The sequence below is a fragment of the Ammospiza nelsoni genome, chromosome 1 (genome assembly GCF_027579445.1).
Source record: "Ammospiza nelsoni isolate bAmmNel1 chromosome 1, bAmmNel1.pri, whole genome shotgun sequence".
Classification (NCBI taxonomy): domain Eukaryota; kingdom Metazoa; phylum Chordata; class Aves; order Passeriformes; family Passerellidae; genus Ammospiza; species Ammospiza nelsoni.
In genome coordinates, this window is record NC_080633.1 from 154,912,819 (window position 1) to 154,933,435 (window position 20,617).

The 20,617-nt window shown below is 65.4% G+C and overlaps 2 protein-coding genes across 4 annotated transcripts in view; one reads left to right on the forward strand and one right to left on the reverse strand.

Annotated features, from left to right (window-relative positions):
- The window catches only part of LOC132078984 (NAD(P)(+)--arginine ADP-ribosyltransferase 2-like), a 348,971-nt gene that overhangs the window by 85,044 nt on the left and 243,310 nt on the right, over nt 1-20,617 (reverse strand). The window lies entirely within an intron of this gene.
- Nucleotides 1-20,617, forward strand: part of PLEC (plectin) — a 57,659-nt gene that overhangs the window by 18,936 nt on the left and 18,106 nt on the right. For 2 of the 3 annotated variants that reach the window (XM_059482462.1, XM_059482454.1), the window contains exons 2-22: nt 5,262-5,323; nt 5,833-5,847; nt 6,221-6,300; nt 6,611-6,647; nt 7,779-7,856; nt 7,954-8,046; nt 8,353-8,519; nt 9,566-9,681; nt 10,149-10,255; nt 10,342-10,461; nt 11,702-11,797; nt 12,179-12,306; nt 12,947-13,040; nt 13,126-13,280; nt 14,404-14,722; nt 15,356-15,433; nt 16,092-16,253; nt 17,377-17,481; nt 18,036-18,131; nt 18,209-18,334; nt 19,333-19,485. In XM_059482462.1, coding sequence (XP_059338445.1) covers nt 5,262-5,323; nt 5,833-5,847; nt 6,221-6,300; nt 6,611-6,647; nt 7,779-7,856; nt 7,954-8,046; nt 8,353-8,519; nt 9,566-9,681; nt 10,149-10,255; nt 10,342-10,461; nt 11,702-11,797; nt 12,179-12,306; nt 12,947-13,040; nt 13,126-13,280; nt 14,404-14,722; nt 15,356-15,433; nt 16,092-16,253; nt 17,377-17,481; nt 18,036-18,131; nt 18,209-18,334; nt 19,333-19,485 — 2,387 coding nt within the window. The other variant, XM_059482447.1, reaches the window with a different exon arrangement.

Below are 20,617 nucleotides of genomic sequence, written 5' to 3' on the forward strand. Positions count from 1 at the left end.
GGGTGCTGTTTTGGGGGTGCCGTGCTGGGGGTGCCGGTTCTGGAGGCGCCGGTGCTGATGGTGCCGCTTCTGGGGGTGCCGTTCTGCCCGTCGCCCCGCAGCGATCCTGTCGGAACCCAGGACATTCCCCTGGCTGCCCTGAAGGTCTCTGAACCCCCTGTCAGGGTTCCGAGTCCTCCAGTGCAGCCAGAGGAATTTCCTGGGTTCCGAACGATCCCAGGCTCTCGGTCCAGGCTCCGAACCCGCCCGGCCCCAGTGCCGAGGTTCGGCCCGTGTGAGCGCGGTGCCGGAACGCAGCGCTGCCAGCCCTGTGACCGCCCTGGCGGTGTCACCTCCGTGTCCCTCCCTCCCTCCCTCTCGGCTCCGGTGGCACCTTCGGCCGTGTCGCGGTAGCCACGGCTCCGGGGTGTCCCTGCCTCCCCCGACGTGCGTCAGCAGGGCTCCCACCGCGCTCCGGGCGCCAGATGTGCCTGTGCCAGATGTGCCTGTGCCAGATGTGCCCGTGCCAGATGCGCTCTCGGCGGAAAAATGTGCGTGCCGGGGCCGGGGCCGGGCCGGTGCCGCCCGCATTCCGCGGCGGCCGCGCTGGCTCCGTCCCAGCGGGCATCGGCCCGGCCGCGGCTGCCGCTCCCCGACGGGCCCCCGCACCCACAGCGTGTCACGGGTGGGTGTCGGGCCGCGTGTCACGGGTGGGCGGCGGCCGGCGGGGCTCCCGGGGCGCCGCCGGTGCGCGGTTGGACCGTGAGTCACGGCACGACGAGGCCGCGGCCCCGCGTCCTTTGGACTCCGCACCGGGGACGGGCAGCGCCCGCCGCTGCACAACGGGGGTGCAGACACGGATATTGGGGTGCAGACATGGATATTGGGGTGCAGGCATGGGTTTGGGGCGCAGGCATGGGTTTGGGGTGCAGACATGAATGTTGGGGTGCAGACACGGGTGTTGGAGTGCAGACATGGATATTGTGGTGTAGACATGGATATTGGTGTGCAGACATGGATATTGGGGTGCAGGCACGGATATTGGGGTGCAGACATGGCTGTTGGGGTGCAGAGATGGATATTGGGGTTCAGACAAGAATATTGGGGTGCAGACATTGGTGTTGTGGTGCAGACATGGGTATTGGGGTGCAGACATGGACATTGGGGTGCAGACATGGATATTGGGGTGCAGACACGGATGTTGGGGTGCAGACATGGATATGGGGGTTCAGACAAGGGTATTGTGGTGCAGACATGGGTAATTGGGTGCAAACATGGATTTTGGGGTGCAGACATGGATATTGGAGTGCAGAAATGGATATTGGGGTGCAGAGATGGATACTGGGATGCAGACATGGGTATTGGGGTGCAGGAAGTGGGCCTTAGTGCCCTGATATGTGTGTTGTGGTGCAGACATGGGTATTGTGCAAACATGGCTGTTGGGGTGCAGATATGGGTATTGCGGTGCAGACATGGATATTGGGATGCAGACATGGCTTTTGGGGTGCAGACATGGGTATTGTGGTGCAGACATGGCTTTTGGGGTGCAGACATGGATATTGGGGTGCAGACACGGATTTTGGGGTGCAGACATGGGTGTTGGGGTGCAGACATGGATATTGGGGTGCAGACATGGATATTGTGGTACAGACATGGTTGTTGGGGTGCAGACATGGAGGTTGATGCACAGACATGGATATTGGGGTGCAGACATGGACGCTGGGGTGCAGGAAGTGGGCCTTAGGGCCCTGACATGTGTGTTGGGGTGCAGACATAGATATTGGGGTGCAGACCTAGGCATTGGGGTGTTGGCTATGCCAGGCTGGCAGCGCCCAGGGCACCCACGGCTGCCCTTTCCCCAGCAGCTGCCACCACCCTGCCGCGGATGACGTGGGTGATGTTGGTGACGTTGGTGACATGGGTGCTGCCCTGGGCAGGGCTGGCAGCTCTGTGTCACCCCAAGGGCTGGGGGTTCTGAGCCACCCTGGGGGTCCCCCGGGCAGGGACGTCCCCGGGGGGATGCAGCCCCCAGAGGGGCGCAAGCCCTGGATTTACCCTGTGGTCCCCTCAGCTGACGTTGTCACCCATTGTGGGAGGGCGGTGGGCGATGAATCCATGGGGAGGGGGGTTCATACCCTGCTGGCAATGCCCCCACCCCATATGAGAGCCCGTGGTTGCTGTGGAGCACAGGGCAGGGTGTGGGGTGCTGTCCTGGAGTGCTGCTGCTGGGGCTGGTGTGTGCATGGGGGCACCCGGGGGAGTCTGTGGGGCTCAGTCCCCCATCCTGGGGATCCTCCAGCCCTGAGGGTTGTGACCCTGAACCCTGAGGGTCTGAGCCCCTCAAATGTGGGACCTGAGGCTGATGAACCTGGGGGCTTGAGCTCCACCTTGAGCCTCACGTGGGGGGAGCAGGGGTCCTACAGCTCCAGGGCATGTGCTGGGGGTCCTGGTGTGGTCCCTGGGCTGTGGGACCGGGCGGTGCCAAAACCCCCACAGGAAATGAAGGTCCCATCTGGGGCCTGAGGTGCTGGGGAGCTCCTGACCATGAGGCCAGAAGGTTTCTAGGAACCCTCTGTGAGGGGCAAGGAGGGTCTTGACCTGGAAACCTGAGGGACCTGAGGCTCCAGAGCTTGGAAACCTGGTGGTGCTGAGGTGTGGTGACTGGGGGGCTCCAACAGCCCCAGGCTGTGGGTCCCACCCCCCACAGATTTGTGCTCCTGAGGGTTTCAATGCCCCGAGGTGTGGGGCAGGAGTCTGGCTGCCCTGGGTGAGGGGTGAGGGGTTTCTGAGCACCCCGATCTTCAGGAAGAGGGCCCCACTCCCCGCGCTTGCAGATCCAGGGTTCTCAGGCCCCGTGTGTGGGGCTGGGGGTGCCGGTTCCCCGTGGCTGCTCCGTGGGTCCCATCCCGCCTGCAGGCGCAGCGAGGGAAGGGTTAAAGCTCAGGAGTTTCCTGTGGGCAGGGTCGGGGCGTGGGGCGGGGGGAGAGAGCCCCGTCTCCTCCCCGGGCCGCCCCACTCGCGGCGGGACGGGCGGCGGAGCGGGAGGGCAGAGCAGCAGCGTCGGGCTCAGCCGTGTCGGGGCTCACTCAGCATGTCCCGCCCGCGCCGCACCTCGGACGAGGCTCCGGCCCGAACGGGCTCCGAGGACAACCTGTACCTGGCCGTGCTGCGGGCGGCCGAGGGCCGCAAAGGTACCGAGCGTGGGGGGGCTGCCCGCCATCGCATCACCACCCGGGGCAGCCTGCGGGACAGAGCCCACACCGGGCCGGGGTCCCTGGGGCGGACCCCCACACCGGGCCGGGGTCCCTGGGGCGGACCCCCACACCGGGCCGGGGTCCCTGGGGCAGAGCCCCACACCGGGCCGGGGTCCCTGGGGCGGACCCCCACACCGGGCCGGAGTCCCTGGGGGGACACCCCCATGCTGGGTCCTTGTTCCCGGGGCTGTGGGTCCCCAGGCAGGCTGTGGGGGCCACCCCCACACCGGAGCGGTGTCCCCCATACTTGGGCGGTGTCCCAGGTTGGTGTACCCAGGGCGGGCTGTGGGTCAGACCCCGGCTCTGGGGCGGTGTCTGCGGGCCGGGCTGTGGGGCAGACCCCCACGCCGGGGCTATGGGGCAGAGCGCTGCAGACCCCCCGGCCGCCGCCCAGCTCCATCCCGGTGCCCTCGTTCTCTTCCTGCCACGCCCTGCTCGGCCGCCCCGGCCTGGCCGCGCTGTCCTTGTGCCGCCGCCGGGGGGTGGGCGCCGCTCCGGGGACCCCTCGGGTGTCAGCGCGGTGTGCGCGGGTGCCGGGGATGGTGTCGGTGCCTGGTGTCGGTGCCCCCCGCTCGGCGCGCACTGCGCCCCACGTTTCCTTCCTTCCTTCCTTCCTTCCTTCCTCTCTCTTGTATACCGCGGCCGCTCCTGGCCCGGCACGCCCTGGCCGTGCCGCTGAGCGCCCGCGGGGCTCCTGGGGCTGTGCAGCATCCCGGGGCGCTCCGCCGGCGGGGAGCGCTGCCTCTGGGCGCTGGGTGCCGCGTGGGGCAGATCCCGGCACGCCGCGGCGGGGCAAGACCCGGCACGCAGCGCCCGGCTCGCCACGGCAGGGCAGGGGGGCGGCGCGGCTGCCGAGGCTCCGGTGGCATCGCCCCGTGTGTGAATGGGGGGGCGCTTGTGCCCTCCGAGCCCCTCTGGGGCAGCGGGCTGGGTACGGCGCTGGGGGTGACACTGGGGACGCAGGGGACAGGAGAGCAGGTGCTGGCAGTGGGGTATGGGGCACTGCGGGGTTAGCGGGGTGCTGGGGGATATGGGGTGCTGGCAGTGGGGTATGGGGGGTTAGCGGGTGCTGTGGGGTGGGTCCTGTGGAATCCCGGGTTCCCATCCCATGCGTCAGCGTTCCCATGCCATCCCCTAATGACAGGGCAGCGGGCAGGGAGCGCCGTGACTCACTGCAGCCCTGCTTGGCACTGTGCCCACACAGAAGGGTATCCTGGGGGTGTGGGGATGTCCTGGGGTGTCCCAGGGCTCTGGCAGTGCAGACGGTGCGTGGGCTCACCTTGATCCCGTGCGTGCCCCACCAGAGCCCTGCCTGTGGGGCTGGGGGCTGTGCCAGGACAAGCAGCCCATGTCCCTGTGTCCGTGCCATGCCCAAACCGTTCAGTCCGTGCCCACCAAGCCCAGGGCAGGGCTGGGACTGTGCCAGGACAAGCACCCCATGGCCTCTTGTCCGTGCCATGCCCAAACCGTTCAGTCCGTGCCCACCAAGCCCAGGGCAGGGCTGGGACTGTGCCAGGACAAGCACCCATTGTCCCTGTGTCTGTGCCATGCCCAAACCGCTCAGTCAGTGCCCACTGAGCCCAGAGCAGGGCTGGGGCTCCTCACAGCAGTGCAGCGGGCTTTGGGCTGGGTGGGCGTCTCCTGCTCCCTGCAGTCACAGGGGCACAGAATATCCTGAGTTGAAAGGAGCTCCACAAGGATCACCAAGTCCAACCCTTAATTTACCCGTACTGAGGTTGAACCTGCACCCTCGGCGTTATTAGCACCGCGCTCTGGCCAACTGATCTAATCTCAGTGTTGAGGTGCTGGTGGGTGCTGGCTGGTGCTGGCACGGTGCTGGCACGCCAGGGCCGGTCCCCGTTAGCTGTTTCCTCTCCCCACACCCCCGTGAGTCACCGTGCTTCCCCACAGCAGTTGGCTCATCGCTTCCTGCGCCAGCCGTGCCCTGCGGTGCCACCGCCGGGGCCTGGTTTTGCTGTGCCAAGACCCCGCTGCTGCTGGCTCACCCGTGCCTCTCCTCTCTTGCAGATGAGCGAGATCGTGTCCAGAAGAAAACCTTCACCAAATGGGTCAACAAGCACCTTATCAAGGTATGGGCACTGCCAGTCCAGCGGGGCACCACTGCCCCAGTGTCCCCTGCCCCAAATCGCCCCCAGCCACAGCCCTCTGTGCTGGTACAGCTGAGGACGTGGCTATGGAGGGTCCCTGGTGCTGGTGCTCCTGTGCCACACCTCTGGCCAAGGCTTCTCAACTGCCCTCCAGCTGGGATCTGCCCTCCAGCTGGGATCTGCCCTCCAGCTGGGATCTGCCCTCCTGCTGCCCTCCCTGTATGCCAGAAGGGAACGGTGCTCTTGGCACCTGGAGATGTGCCCTGTGCTCTGATGCCCTCAGTCCTGTCCCACCCCTCCAGCCCCCATTCCCTGCCACAGGCAGAGCCCCACCTTGGTGCCTGGCACGCCCTGGGACACGGCCCAGCCCCCCCAATATGTCTCCACACGTCCCTGACCCTGCAGTGCCATCGTGGTGCCACCATGCTCTGCCCATGCTGGGTCCCCTCTCAGCTCTCTCCTAACTGCTCTCTTCTCTCTGCCCTGCGCAGCACTGGCGACCAGAGGTAGGTTCTTCCTCTCTTTTTCTGTCTGTCTGTCCCACTGCGCTCTTCCTCTTTGCACACCCTGGGGCTGCCACTGTGGTAGGCAGCGGGTCTGACCCCTTCACGGTGGGCGGGGGGTCTGAGCCCTTCACGGCGGGTTTCTGCATGCCAGAGTGATGCCAGAGGGATGCCAGATCCATCCTGGCACAGGGGGAGCTGCTGTGTGTGTTTTTGGGGATCGTGGCACTGGGGGGCACCAGCTGCACTTGGGGCTGTGTGTGAGCACCCGCTGCACTGGGGGGGTCACTGGGCACCCACTGGGGTGTTGGCTGGGTGGGGGGGATGTTCAGCTGTCCCCAGGCCCCCTGACATGCCCCTGTCACTGTCCCCACAGGCGCAGCGCCATGTCAACGACCTGTACGAGGACCTGCGGGACGGGCACAACCTCATCTCGCTGCTGGAGGTGCTGTCGGGGTGACACCCTGGTAGGTGCCACTCTGCCCTGCCCCACGCTGTCCCCACCTCGTGCTGGCACCCCTCCGCCGGCCGTCCTCGTTCCTCATCCTCGTCCTCCCCCTCGCTGCCTGCCTCTGTTCCCTCTCTTCCTGCTTGGCCGTCGGTCCGTCCGTCCCGGTGCCCGCGGAGTGCCCGCGCCCCCCCCGCCTCTAACCTCTCTTTGCTTTGGTGCCCTCTCTGCTTCCTGGCGCCGGCCCACCGCCGCCTTTGCCTCCTCCTCCTCCTTCTTCCTCTCTCTGCTCCTCTCCGCTCGGCTTGGCCGGGGCAGCCCCCGGGAGCGCGACATCCTGCGGACCTTGCGGTTGGTGAGTGGTTCAGCTCTCGGCACGGCCCCGCACGGCACGGAGCTGTGACAGCGGTGCCCAGCATGTCCCAGGACGGTGTGCATGCCCGTGCCCTGTGCCGTGCCTGTCCCGGTGCCGCCCCTGGGCTCTGCTGCATTGCTCTGCCTTGTCCTGGTGCCCCCCCGATGCCCAGAGCTGTTGGGGTGGGTTTCCCTGGGCCACAACTCAGTGGCAGCAGCAAGAGGCAAAAGTCATCTTCCACCAGCAGCATCCCTGGGAGCGATCCCACCCTGCTGGAGCTGGACTCGCTCCTGGCACCACAGCTGGATGTGCTGCTGGCTCCGTGGGGTGGCTGGCAAGAGGGTGGCACATGGCCACCAACTCCTGGGTTCTCACCCTAGGGCTGGCCCTGGCCGTGACTAGCTCTGGGTCCATGGTGGCCCTTTTTCTGTGGGACAGGAGTGACCCTGCTCCGTTGCAGAGTGGGGTCCATGGTGGCCCCTTTCTGTGGGACAGGAGTGACCCTGCTCCGTAGCTGAGTGGCACCAGGGGCTCATGGAGTCCCCAGCTCTCCCTGCAGCCAAAGCTGCGCTCAGCTGGTGGAATTTGGCATTGCCGTGGGGCAGGAACATGTGGGGCAGCACTCAGGACCTCAGGACCCACAAGTATGGGGTCTCACCCCTCTTGCCAGCTCCTGGTCCTGCTGGGGGGACACTGGAGCGTGCTGGGGAGCTGCATGGCGAGGCACCACCGTGGCCGTGGGGCAGCCGCGCTGTCAGCACCGTCATGTGCTGGCACTGAGGCCAGTCCCGCCCGGGCAGTGCCTGCCGTGCCACTGGGACACTCAGCTCCCCCCGGGACGGCTCCGCTGGTCCTGGTGCCGCCGGGCGGTGCGTGGGAACAGCCGGTGCCGCCGGGTCCGCGGGGGGAGCATGGGGAGCGTCCCCACCGCAAGGGGCAAAGTGCGAGGGCGGTGCCGTGGGTGGGTGCCATCGGCATGTGCGGCGCTGCTGGGACGGGCCGGGTGGCGCCGGGCTGAGGGCAGGACGGGGTGGTGGCACCGTGTCCTGGTGTCACAGGAGGGCCGCGGTGGCAGGACACGGCAGGGGTGTGTGGCTGCACTCACCGCCTCCCTCTCCCTCCCCTCCTCAGCCCCGGGAGAAGGGCCGGATGCGCTTCCACAAACTGCAGAATGTCCAGATTGCCCTCAACTACCTGAAGCACCGGCAGGTGAGGAGGGGAAGGGACCCCCAGGATGCCCACAATCCCCGAGGCTGTGCCGTGCCAGGCTGTCTCGTGCCTGACCTGCGTGTGCCCTGTGCTGCAGGTGAAGCTGGTGAACATCCGCAACGATGACATCGCCGACGGCAACCCCAAACTGACACTGGGGCTCATCTGGACCATCATCCTGCACTTCCAGGTGAGCCTGGCGGGGTGGGGATGGGACAGTGGGACCAAGGGGCCAGGATTTGTGGGGCTGGGGGCCTCCCTGGGCCGGTCTGGTCCCCAATGGGGCAGCAGTGGTGTCACTGTGGCCATGCAGCGAGTGTCACCGTGCCAGTGCCAGTTTCCAGAGTAGCAGCTGTGTCCTGGCAGATCTCAGACATCCAGAATTTGTGGGGCTGGGGGCCTCCGCTGGTCCCCAGTGGGGCAGCAGTGGTGTCACTGTGGCCATGCAGCGAGTGTCACCGTGCCAGTTTCCAGACTAACAGCTGTGTCCTGGCAGATCTCAGACATCCAGGTGACCGGGCAGTCGGAGGACATGACAGCCAAGGAGAAGCTGCTGCTGTGGTCCCAGCGGATGGTGGAGGATTACCAGGGCCTGCGCTGCGACAACTTCACCACCAGTTGGCGGGACGGGCGCCTCTTCAACGCCATCATCCACCGGCACAGGTGGGTGCCATGGTGGTGCCTGTGATCCGTGTGTGTGACCCACACCATGGGCAGGCGTGTGCTCATGGGGCAGCCATGACAGCTGCTTATAGGGCAGCTGTGCTGCCTGTAATCCATGTGTGTGACCCACACCATGGGCAGGCGTGTGCTCATGGGGCAGCTCTGCCAATCCCATGCTCGTGGGGCAGCTGCGCTGATCCTATTTGGGCCAATATGAGCACGTGCTCCTGACGAGTCCCAGCCCATCAGCCATGCTGGCAGTGCCGTTCCCGCTGCTGGCGTGCTGGGGCGGTGGCAGGCAGGTCCCCACGGGTCCTGCTGGGACCTCTGCATGCTTTTGGGGAGTGCAAATATGTGCAGGGCTGTGCCGGATGGGGGGAGGCCCCTGCACTGTGCCAGGTGCCAGCTGTGCTATGTGCCAGGTGTGCCATGAGCCAGCTGTGCTGTGTCACAGCTGTGCCATGCTCTGCCCCACGGCACTGCCACACTGAGCTTGGCCCCACCATAGACCCCCAAGGGGAGCCCAAGGTGTCAGCCCTATAGGGGACTGGGGTGTCAACCCCACATAGGATTGGGGTGCCGGCCCCACATGGGACTGGGGTGTCAGCCCCACATGGGACTGGGGTGCCAGCCCTACATTGGATTGGGGTGTCAGCCCCACATGGGACTGGGGTGTCAGCCCCACAGGAGATTAGGGGATCAGCCCCACATGGGGCTGGGGTGTCAGCCCCACGTGGAATTGGGGTGTCAGCCCCACAGGGGATAGGGGTGCCAGCCTCATGCAGGGTTGGGGTGCCCAGTTCCCAGGACATGGGGGCTCTGACTGTTTTGGTGTTCCCACTGGGGGCTGCGTGTATCCCCAGCCCCTCCTGTCCCTGTGCTGGCTCTGGGGTCCTCCCCTGCCGCCAGTGCCCCTGGTGTGGGGTGTGGGCTGGCCAGGCAGGAGTACAGGCAGATGAGGCACCCCCAGAAAAGGGGGGACCTGCTCTCCTCAGGGTTTTGGGGTCCCCACAGCCCCAGTGACCCCCGCTGCCCCCCACCCACAGGCCAATGCTGATCGACATGAGCCGGGTGTACCGCCAGAACAACCTGGAGAACCTAGACCAGGCCTTCACCGTGGCCGAGAGGGAACTGGGGGTGACGCGGCTGCTGGACCCCGAAGGTATGGGCTGGGGTGAGGGGTTTTGGGGGACAGGGGGTGGGTTCCAAGGAGATGATGGTCCTGAAGGGTTGGGGGCTCTGGGTGGGTCCCAAGGGAATGGTGGTCCCAGGGATGTGGATCCCAGGGTGTCAGGGGTCTCGGGGATGTGGGGATGTGTCCCAAGGCAATGATGGTCCCAGGGTTCCGGGGGTCTTGGGGTGTTGGGGGTCTTGGGAGATATGGGGTGGGTCCCAAGGGGATGATGATCCTGCAGGGTTGGGGGGCTCTGGGTGGGTCCCGAGAGGATGATGGTCCCAGGGGCTGTGGGTCCCAAGGGGATGACAGTCCCAAGGTGCCGGGGGTCCCGGGGTCGCAGGGGTCTTGGGGGATATGGGGTCGGTCCTGAGAGGATGATGGTCCCAGTCCTGTGGGTCCCGGGGTGTCAGAGCCCCTTCCCTCCCCTCACCTGACCCCCTCTCTCCCCACAGACGTGGATGTGGCGCAGCCCGACGAGAAGTCCATCATCACCTACGTGTCCTCGCTGTACGACGCCATGCCGCGCGTGCCCGAGGTGCAGGACGGCGTCAAGGCCAACGTGAGTTTGGGGTGCCGGGGGTGTCACCCCTCTGCTGCCACCCCCTGGCGTGTCACAGCCGGCCCCACACGTGTCCCCCTGCGCAGGAGCTGCAGCTGCGCTGGCAGGAGTACTACGAGGTGGTGACGGGGCTGCTGCAGTGGAGCCGGCAGCACTCGGCGCTTTTCGAGGAGCGGCGCCTCCCTGCCAGCTACGAGGAGATCGAGGTGAGGCTGCTGGAGAGAGGAGCAGGGCTGCTGGCCTGGCATGGGCACAGGGATGGGCACAGTGCCAGGAACAGTGCTGCTGGCCTGGCATGGGCATGGGGATGGGCACAGGGACGGTGCTGCTGCCTGGCATGGGCACAGGGATGGGCACAGGGACAGGGACAGGGACAGGGACAGGGACAGGGATGGTGCTGCTGACCTGGCATGGGCACAGTGATGGGCACAGAGAGAAGGATGGTGCTGCTGCCTGGCATGGGCATGAGGATGGGCACAGGGACAGGGATGGTGCTGCTGGCCTGGCATGGGCACAGGGATAGGCACAGGGACGGTGCTGCTGCCTGGCATGGGCACAGGGATGGGCACAGGGACAGGGATGGTGCTGCTGACCTGGCATGGGCACAGTGATGGGCACAGAGAGAAGGATGGTGCTGCTGGCCTGGCATGGGCACGAGGATGGGCACAGGGACAGGGACAGTGCTGCTGGCCTGGCATGGGCATGGGGATGGGGACAGGGACAGGGATGGTGCTGCTGACCTGGCATGGGCACAGTGATGGGCACAGAGAGAAGGATGGTGCTGCTGGCCTGGCATGGGCACGAGGATGGGCACAGGGACAGGGACAGTGCTGCTGGCCTGGCATGGGGACAGGGACAGTGCTGCTGCCTGGCATGGGCACGGGGATGGGCACAGAGACAGGGATGGTGCTGCTGGTCCTGGGAGCCACTGGTATTTGGGGCAGTGGGTGGCAGAATCCTACAATGGCCCCACCAAGGGTGGCTCATGCCCAGTGAGGGGTACCAGCTGACCACAGCCCCACCATGAGTGGTTCGTGCCCAGTGAGGGGTGCCAGCTGGCCAGCAGACCCACTTGGGTGGCTCATGTCCAGTTTGGCAGCTCCCGTGCCAGCACAGGGCCAGCTGTGCCATGCCATGAGTCGCCCCGATGTGACCTGGGTGTGGCTGTGGCATGGAGCCCCCTCTGGTGCCAGCGTGGGGGTCTGCAGGGTTTGGGGATCCGAGCCCGGACAGAGCCGGGTGCCCCATGAAGGGGGGAGCCCTGTGACTCACCCTGCCTGGCTGTGCCGTGAGTCACCGCTGGCAAAGCCCAGCGCGGCCACTTCCTTCCCGCGGCTCTGCACACATGGAAAATTGCAGCTGGGCAGGGCGGGTGCTTGGGGAGGGGGGCAGCAGCTGGGGCTGGGGGTCCCCACTCAGCTGTGCCCCCCACCCCATTCCCGGCAGATCCTCTGGCGCCAGTTCCTCAAGTTCAAGGAGACGGAGCTGCCGGCTCGGGAGGCCGACAAGAACCGCTCCAAAGCCATCTTCCAGGCGCTGGAGGTACGGCCAAGGGCTGCGGCGGGGCTTCCAGGGGCTCTAGGGAGGCGGTCATGGCTGCTCGGGGTCCCAAGGGGATGGGGGGCCTGAGGGGGACGCCCTGGAGATCTCGGGTCCTGAGGGGTGGGGATCCTCTTACCCAGGGGTCCCGAGGAGCTGGGGATGTGTCCCAAGGGGATGGTGGTCCTGAAGGGTTGGGGGCCTCTGGGTGGGTCCCAAGGGGATGGTGGTCCTGCGGGGCTGTGGTGCCCTGGGTGGGTCCCAAGAGGATGACAGTCCCGGGGTGCCGGGGGTCCCAAGGGGTCACAGTCCCGCAGTCCCGGGGGTCCCGCGGCAGTGTCTGGCTTGCCCCTTCGGGCCGTGTGTGACACTCGGGCCGTGCAGGGCGCGGTGCAGTCGGGCCAGCTGAAGGTGCCCCCCGGGTACCACCCCCTGGACGTGGAGAAGGAGTGGGGGCGGCTGCACGTGGCCGTGCTGGAGCGGGAGAAGCTGCTGCGGGCTGAGTTCGAGAGGCGAGTTCGGGGGGGCCGGGGGAGCGGGCAGGGCCGCGCTGGCATCCACACCCCCCTGCCGCTGCCAAACCGCGGGGCTGGGCCCGGGTGGGGTGTCCCGGCCCCCCCGAGGGGGAACCGCAGGGCTGTGAGTCACCGCTCCTGCTGGGAAACCTCTGCGGCCGGCCTGGAGCGCGGCTCGGCACGGCACGGCTCTGCACGGCACGGCAGCGGAGGGATGGGGGCAGCAGCGGGGACAGCGGGGATGGGGCTGAGGGCGATTGGGGTGGGATGGGATGGGGGTGAGATGGGGGGCAGGATGGGGATTGAAATGAGATGGGATGAGGGGGATTGGTACTGAAGTTGGAAGTGGGATGGGAATAGGGATGGGAAAAGGAAGATGGGGATGTGGGGCATTGGGGTTGAGGTGGGAAGTGGGATGGGAATAGGGATGGGAAAAGGAAGATGAGGATGGGGGGGATTAGGGTTGAGGTTGGAAGTGGAATGGGGATGGGAAGATGGGGATATGGGGGCATTGGGAGCGGGATGGGGAGCAGGATAGCAAGATGCAGCATGGACCCATGCCATGCACAGCCAGGACAGCTGCCCCTTTGGCAGGACTCGATCCGTGCTGACCGTGTCCCCCTGTGCGTCCCCGCAGGCTGGAGCGGCTGCAGCGCGTGGTCACCAAGCTGCAGATGGAGTCGGGGCTCTGTGAGGAGCAGCTGAACCAGGCGGATGCTCTGCTGCAGGCGGTGAGTGCCGGCGGCCCCGAGGCAGGGGGACAGCCCCGGCCGTGCCCCTCCCGTGGTGGCCTCACGGTCCCTGCCCCTCCCGCAGGACGTGCGGCTGCTGGCGGCCGGGAAGGCGCCGCAGAAGGCGGCAGAGGTGGAGAGGGACCTGGACAAGGCGGATGCCATGATCCGGCTGCTCTTCAACGACGTGCAGACCCTCAAGGACGGGCGGCACCCGCAGGGCGAGCAGATGTACCGTCGGTACGGGCTCGTCCCCGTGGCCCTGTGCCCCCGGAGCCCTCCTTGTCCTTCTGTGTCCCCCATGTCTCCTGTGTCCTCCATGCTGCCCATGTCCCCCATGCTCCCTGCACCCCCAGCCATCCCTATGTCCCCCAAAACCCTGCAAAGCCTCCTGTGACCCCCATGCCCCCCATATTCCCTGTACCCGTCAAAGCCCCCCATACTCTCCCCAAAAGCTCTCTCTGACCTCTGTGCACCCCAAAGATCCTCATGCCCCCAAACTCCCCATGTTTACTGTACACCCCTGCAATCCCTGTGCACCCCAAACTCCTCATGTTCCCGGTACCCCCCAAAACCCCTGTGTGCCCCAAATTCCCCATGTTCCCTCCACACCCCTGCACCCCCTGTGCACCCCAAACCCACTCATATGCCCAAACTCCCCATGTTCCCCGTAGCCCCTTACAACCCCTGTACCCCCCAAAGCTCCTCATGCCCCCAAAGCCTCTTGTGTTCCCAAACTCCCCATGTTCCCTCCACCCCCTGCAAACCCTGTACGCCCCAAAGCTCCTCATGCCCCCAAACTCCACATATTTGCTGCACCCCCTGCAACCCCTGTACACCCCAAAGCTCCTCATATCCCCAAACCCTCTCATGTCCCCAAACTCCTCATGTTTGCTGTATCCTCTTAAAATCCCTGTGCACCCCAAAGCTGCTCACACCCCCAAAGCTCCTCGTGCTCCCAAAGCCTCTCATATCCCCAAACCCCCCATGTTCCCTGTACCCCCTTACAGCCCCTGTACACCTCAAAGCTCCTCATGTCCCCACACTCCCCATATTCCTTGTACCCCCTCGACACCCCTGTGTGCCCCAAAGCTTTTTATGTCCCCAAACCCTCTCATGTTCACTCTTCCCTGTGCAACCCCTGTGCACCCCAAAGCTCCTCATGCCCTTAAACCCTCTCATATCCCCAAACTTCTCAGGTTCCCTGTACCCCCTTAAAATCCCTGTGCACCCCAAATCTCCTCATGTCCCCAAACTCCCCATGTTCCCTGCACCCCCTTGAAACCCCTGTGCACCCCAATCTCCCCCTGCCCCCTGAGCCCCCCACGGCCCCTGTGCCCCACCAACGCCTCCCTCCCCGCAGCGTGTACCGCCTGCACGAGCGCCTGGTGTCCATCCGCACCGAGTACAACCTGCGGCTCAAGTCGGGGGCGCCGGTGACAGCGGTGACATCCGTGGCGGTGACAGCGGCGCAGCAGCAGCGGCGGCCGGAGCCCGACGACGCTCCCCTGCGCTACCTGCAGGAGCTGCTGGCCTGGGTGGAGGAGAACCAGCGGCGGGTGGCCACAGCCGAGTGGGGCGCCGACCTGCCCACCGTGGAGACACACCTGGGCGCCCACCGCGGGCTGCACCGCGCCATCGAGGAGTTCCGCGCCAAGGTGGAGCGGGCACGGGCTGATGAGGTGAGACCGGGATGCTGGGGGTGACAGGGTGAGACCCCTGAGTGCTGGGGACACCCTGGTGCTGGAGGTGACAGGGTGAGACCCCTGAGTGCTGGGGACACCCTGGTGCTGGAGGTGACAGGGTGAGACCCCTGAGTGCTGGGGACACCCTGGTGCTGGGGGTGACAGGGTGAGACCCCTGGGTGTTGGGGACACCCAGGTCCCAGGGGTGACAGGGTGAGACCCTGCAGGGTGCTGTGGATCCCCCAAGTCCTGGAGGTGACAGGGTGAGACCCCTGGGTGCTGGAGGTGACAGGGTGAGACCCCTGGGTGCTGGGGACACCCTGGTTCTGGGGGTCCTCTGGGGCTGTCCCCACTCTGCCTCAAGGGGTCCCCCCAGTGCTGTTGTTCCCTCTCCTGCTCCTGAGCATTTACTGGGGCTACCTTTGCTCTGTGCCTCGGGGTCCCTGAAGCTCTGGAGCCCCCCAGGTCCCCGGGTACCCCACGAGGGTGGGGGGCACCGTGACCAGAGTGCATCCCCCAGCCCCTGCACCCTGGTGCCCTGCCCTCCCCTCGAGTCCCCTCTGTCACTCCCTTTGTGGGGTGCAGGGGGTGTCTGGGGTGGGGTTCCTGAGCTGATGGTGTCCCCTGCAGAGTCAGCTGTCTCCTGGCCCCAGCGGCGCCTACCGGGAGTGCCTGGGCAAGCTGGAGCTGCAGTACGCCAAGCTGCTGGTGAGCCCCAAGGGCTGCGCAGGGATGGGGCAGGCGTGGGGGCGTGTAGGACATGGGGGGTCATGGGGGTGTGTGACACGGGGGGACAATGCTGGGGATGTGTGGCCAGGGGGGTCATGGGGGTATGTGACATGGGGGGACAATACTGGGGGATCAGGGGGGGTGTGGGACATGAGGGGACAATGCTGGTGTATCAGGGGGGTGTGTGACATGGGGGGACCTGCTGGGGACGTGTGGCCTGGGGGGGGTCATGGGGGGTCTGTGATGTGAGAGGGCCTGCTGGGGGATCAGGGGGTGTGTGTGACATGGGGGGTCAGGGGGGTGTGTGGCCTGGGGGGTCATGGGTGGGTGTATGGCCTGGGGGGGTCAGGGGGTGGTGGCAGATATGGGAGGACCTGCTGGGGAGGGGATGTGATCCATGAGGGGGTGACAAGGTGAGATCCCCTGGGGAGTGTGACCTGATGGAGGAGAGTGTGACAGGAGGGGGGACAATGGTGGGGGTGTTGTACTGGGCATGATTGTGGAGAGGAAGACGCAGGACGTGGGAGGAAGTGGGGAGGAGAATGAGGGAAGACAGAGGGTGTGCAGGGGGCAGCCCTGTGGGGTGAGGCCACGCAGGGTGAGGATGCAGCTACAAACCACCCCCTGTGCCCCCCAGAACTCCTCCAAGTCGCGGCTGCGGCACCTGGAGAGCCTCCACGGCTTTGTCAGCGCCGCCACCAAGGAGCTGCTGTGGCTGAGCGAGCGCGAGGAGGAGGAGGTGGCCTTCGACTGGAGCCACAACAACCCCGCCATGGCGGCCAAGAAGGAGAGCTACTCGGTACGGGCACGGCGGGTGATGCGTGGGCACAGGCACAGGGATGAGGATGCGCACAGACACGGACATGGGGACGGGCACCGACACAACACAGGCATGGGCATGGACATGGACACGGGAATGGGCACAGACACAAACATGGGCACAGGGATGGGCATGGAAATGGACACAGGGATGGGCATGGACACATGCATGGACACAGGGATGGACGTGGACACGGACACAGTGATGGGCACAAGGATGGGAACGAACATGGACGTGGACATGGGGATGGGCATGGACATGACATGGGTTCAGGGAAGGGCATGGACATGCACACAGGGATGGGCACAGAGATGGGCATGGACACAGGCATGGACATGGGGATGGGCATGGACATGACATAGGCACAGGGATGGGCACAGACAGACGTGGACATGGGAATGGGCATGGACATGGCATGGGTATAGGAATGGGCACGGACACGGGGATGGGCATGGACACGATATGGGCAGAGGGATGGGCATGGACATGGATACAGAGATAGGCATGGCAGACACGCATGGAGGACACAGCTGCTCCATGTGGACACACCCATGGACACACACACACACACACACACACACACACACACGTGTGCCATCCCCACACATGGACACGCACATGGCTGTGTCCTGTGGTCCCCTCCCTGCTCTGCAGCACTGAGCCCCCATGTGCCCCCCCAACCAGAGCCCCCATAACCCTCTGAGCACCCCCAGAGCCCCCCTTGCACACACAGCCCCAGGTGTAACCATACACACAGAGCTGTGCACACGTGTGTGAGCCCTGACCCCCCTCCCTGCCCCCTGGCGCAACACATGTGTGTGAACCCTGAACCCCCCCATTCTCCCTGGTGTTACACACGAGTGTGAGCCCTGACTGAACCCCCTGGCCGTGTGTGAGCCCTGCCCCCATGGCCCCCTGCCCCCCCAGCCCTGCACACGAGCGTGAGCCCTGACTGAATCCCTGGCCTTACACACGAGTGTGAGCCCCGACCCAACCCCCCGGCTGTGCTCACGAGTGTGAGCCCTGCCCTCCGGCCCTGCTCACGAGTGTGAGCCCTGCCCCCTGGCCGTGCACACGAGTGTGAGCCCTGCCCCCACCGCAGGCGCTGATGCGGGAACTGGAGCTGCGGGAGCGGCGGATCCAGGAGCTGCGGACCTCGGGGGAGCGGCTGCTGCGGGAGGAGCACCCCGGGGCACAGACCCTGGAGGTGGGTGTGTGGCTGGGGGCGAATGGGGGCGCTGAGGGGCAGTAGGGGCTGGGGGCAAATGCGGGGCGTGAGAGGGGCTGGGAGCAAATGGGGGGCGTGAGAGGGGCTGGGGGTGAATGCTGGGCATGAGAGGGGCTGGGGGCAAATGGGGGAGTGCAGTTGTCACTGGGGGTCAGCCGTGGGAGGTGCAGTGGGCACTGGAAGTCAGCAGTGTGGGGTGCAGTGGTGACTGGCAGTCCCTGGTGTGGGGTGCAGCAGGTACTGGGGGTCGCTGGTGTGGGTTGCAGTGCTCACTCGGGGTCTCTGGTGCGGCTGCCCGTAGCAGTGCGGGCGCAGGTGTGGCTGTAGGTCACGTGTGGGTGCAGGTGTGGCTGCAGGTCAAGTGTGGGTGCAGGTGTGGGTGCAGTTCAGGTGTGGGTGCAGGTGAGGCTAGAGCTGTGGGTGCAGGTCGGGTGTAGGTGCAGGTGTGGCTGCAGGTCAGGTGAGGGTGCCAGCCCCCGTAGTGGTGCAGGTGCCCTCGGTGCCAGCCCCGGTGTCCCCCCTGCTCCCCCCAGGCGTTCCTGGCAGCGCTGCAGACCCAGTGGAGCTGGATGCTCCAGCTCTGCTGCTGCATCGAGACCCACCTGAAGGAGAACACCAACTACTTCCAGGTACGGGGGGATGCCAGGGTGGGGCTGGGAGTGGGAGGGAAGGCGTGACCCCCAATTCTGACCCCTGGCCCCTCCAGTTCTTTGCTGAGGTGCGGGAGGCCGAGGAGCTGCTGCGCAAGACGGAGGAGATGATGCGGCGCAAGTTCAGCTGCGACCGCGGCACCACGGCTACGCGCCTCGAGGACCTGCTGCAGGACCTGGCGGTGAGGGCACCCCCGAGGCCCCCGGGGGGACCCCCAGACCCTGGGGAGACCCCCAGCGAGACCCCCAGACCCGGGGGGGACCCTTAGGATGACCCTCCCCAGATCTGCAGGGTAACCCTGCTGCATGACCTTGTATTGAGGGCAGGTGGGAGCCCAGGGGCTGCCCAAGTGGATCCCCCCAAGATCCTCAGGGTGACACCTCCAGGGTGACCCCAGCCCCATGGCAGCCCCAGGGTGACCCCACGTGCAGGGTGACCCCAGCCCCTGGCGACTCTGAAGTGGCAGCCCCCAAAATCAGAGTCCCACAGCAGCCCCTGGGGTGTCCAGCTGCAGAGTGCTGGGTCGTGACAGTGTTCACAGGGCTCTGAGGATGAGGGAAGAGATGAGGATTTGACTCCATGTTTCAGAAGGCTGATTTATTATTTTATTATATATATTACATTAAAACTATACTAAAAGAATAGAAGAAAGGATTTCATCAGAAGGCCAGCTAAGAATGGAATAGAAAGCAATGATAACAAAGGTTTGTGGCTCGGACTCTCTGTCCGAGCCAGATGGACTGTGATTGGCCATTAATCACAAACATCTAACGTGGGCCGATCAAAGATCTACCTGTTGCATCCCACAGCAGCAGATAATCATTGTTTACGTTTTGTTCCTGAGGCCTCTCAGCTTCTCAGGAGAAAAAAATCCGAAGAAAAGGATTTTTCATAAAAGATGTCTGTGACATTGGGGTGCCCACCCCACTGCAGACCCTGGGGTGACCCCAACATGTCCATTGCTGCAACAGACTGGGGTGACCCCCCCCCGCCTCATATTTTTGACCCCTCCCCAAACTCCCAGAACACCCCCAAAATCCCAAGAGCTCCCAAACCCTTTGGGACCTCCTGATATTTCTGAGCTCTCTCAAAAAAAAACTGGTACCTCCCTAAAGTTCTGATGCCCCTCCACACCATGGGGCACTCCAAATCCTGAGGTGTCCCAAACCTGCCCCACAGGAGCAGAAGGAGCAGCTGGCGGAGCTGGGGACGCAGCTGGGGGCTCTGTCCCGCCGTGCCAGGACCATCGTGCAGCTGAAGCCACGCAGCCCCTCGACGCCCCTGCAGGGCCGGCCCCCCATCCAGGCCGTCTGTGACTACAAGCAAATGGAGGTGAGGGGGACACGAGGCTGGGATTGGGGTTGGTCCCCCTGGGGAGGACGTGGGGGGATCTGGGGGGACGTGGTGGGTCCAGCATCCCGCTCTGATGCTGCCCCAGCCCCATGGGGGGCACACAGGAGGACCCCCCCAGTCTGGTCAGACAGCACCCTTGGGGACAAGGGCACGCATGGGGGACCTCCCACCCTTCTCTAACACTGCCCCAGCCCCATGGAGGAAACACAAGGGGGGACACAAAGGGCCCCCCACCCAGAGTGAGACCGCACCAGGCCCATGGGGGAATGTGGGGGGACCCTGGGGAATATCGGGGGGCACACTGGGGAATATCGGGGGACACACTGGGGAATATCAGGGGGCGCACTGGGGAATATCGGGGAACCCTGGGGAATATCGGGGGGCACACTGGGGAATATCGGGGAACCCTGGGGAATATCGGGGGGCACACTGGGGAATATGGGGGCGCACTGGGGAATATGGAGGCGCACTGGGGAATATCGGGGGGCACACTGGGGAATGTGGGGGCACACTGGGAATATGGGGGCGCACTGGGGAATATTGGGGGGCACACTGGGGAATATCGGGGGACCCTGGGGAATATGGGGGCACACTGGGGAATATCGGGGGGCACACTGGGGAATATGGGGGCGCACTGGGGAATATCGGGGGGCACACTGGGGAATATCAGGGGGCGCACTGGGGAATATCGGGGGGCGCACTGGGGAATATCGGGGGGCACACTGGGGAATATCGGGGGACCCTGGGGAATATCGGGGGGCACACTGGGGAATATCGGGGGGCACACTGGGGAATGTGGGGGCACACTGGGGAATATCAGGGGGCGCACTGGGGAATATCGGGGGGCACACTGGGGAATATTGGGGGGCACACTGGGGAATATCGGGGGGCACACTGGGGAATATGGGGGCACACTGGGGAATATGGGGGCGCACTGGGGAATATGGGGGCACACTGGGGGATATCGGGGGGCGCACTGGGGAATATCGGGGGGCGCACTGGGGAATATCGGGGGGCACACTGGGGAATATGGGGGCACACTGGGGAATGTGGGTGCACACTGGGAATATGGGGGCGCACTGGGGAATGTGGGGGCACACTGGGGAATATG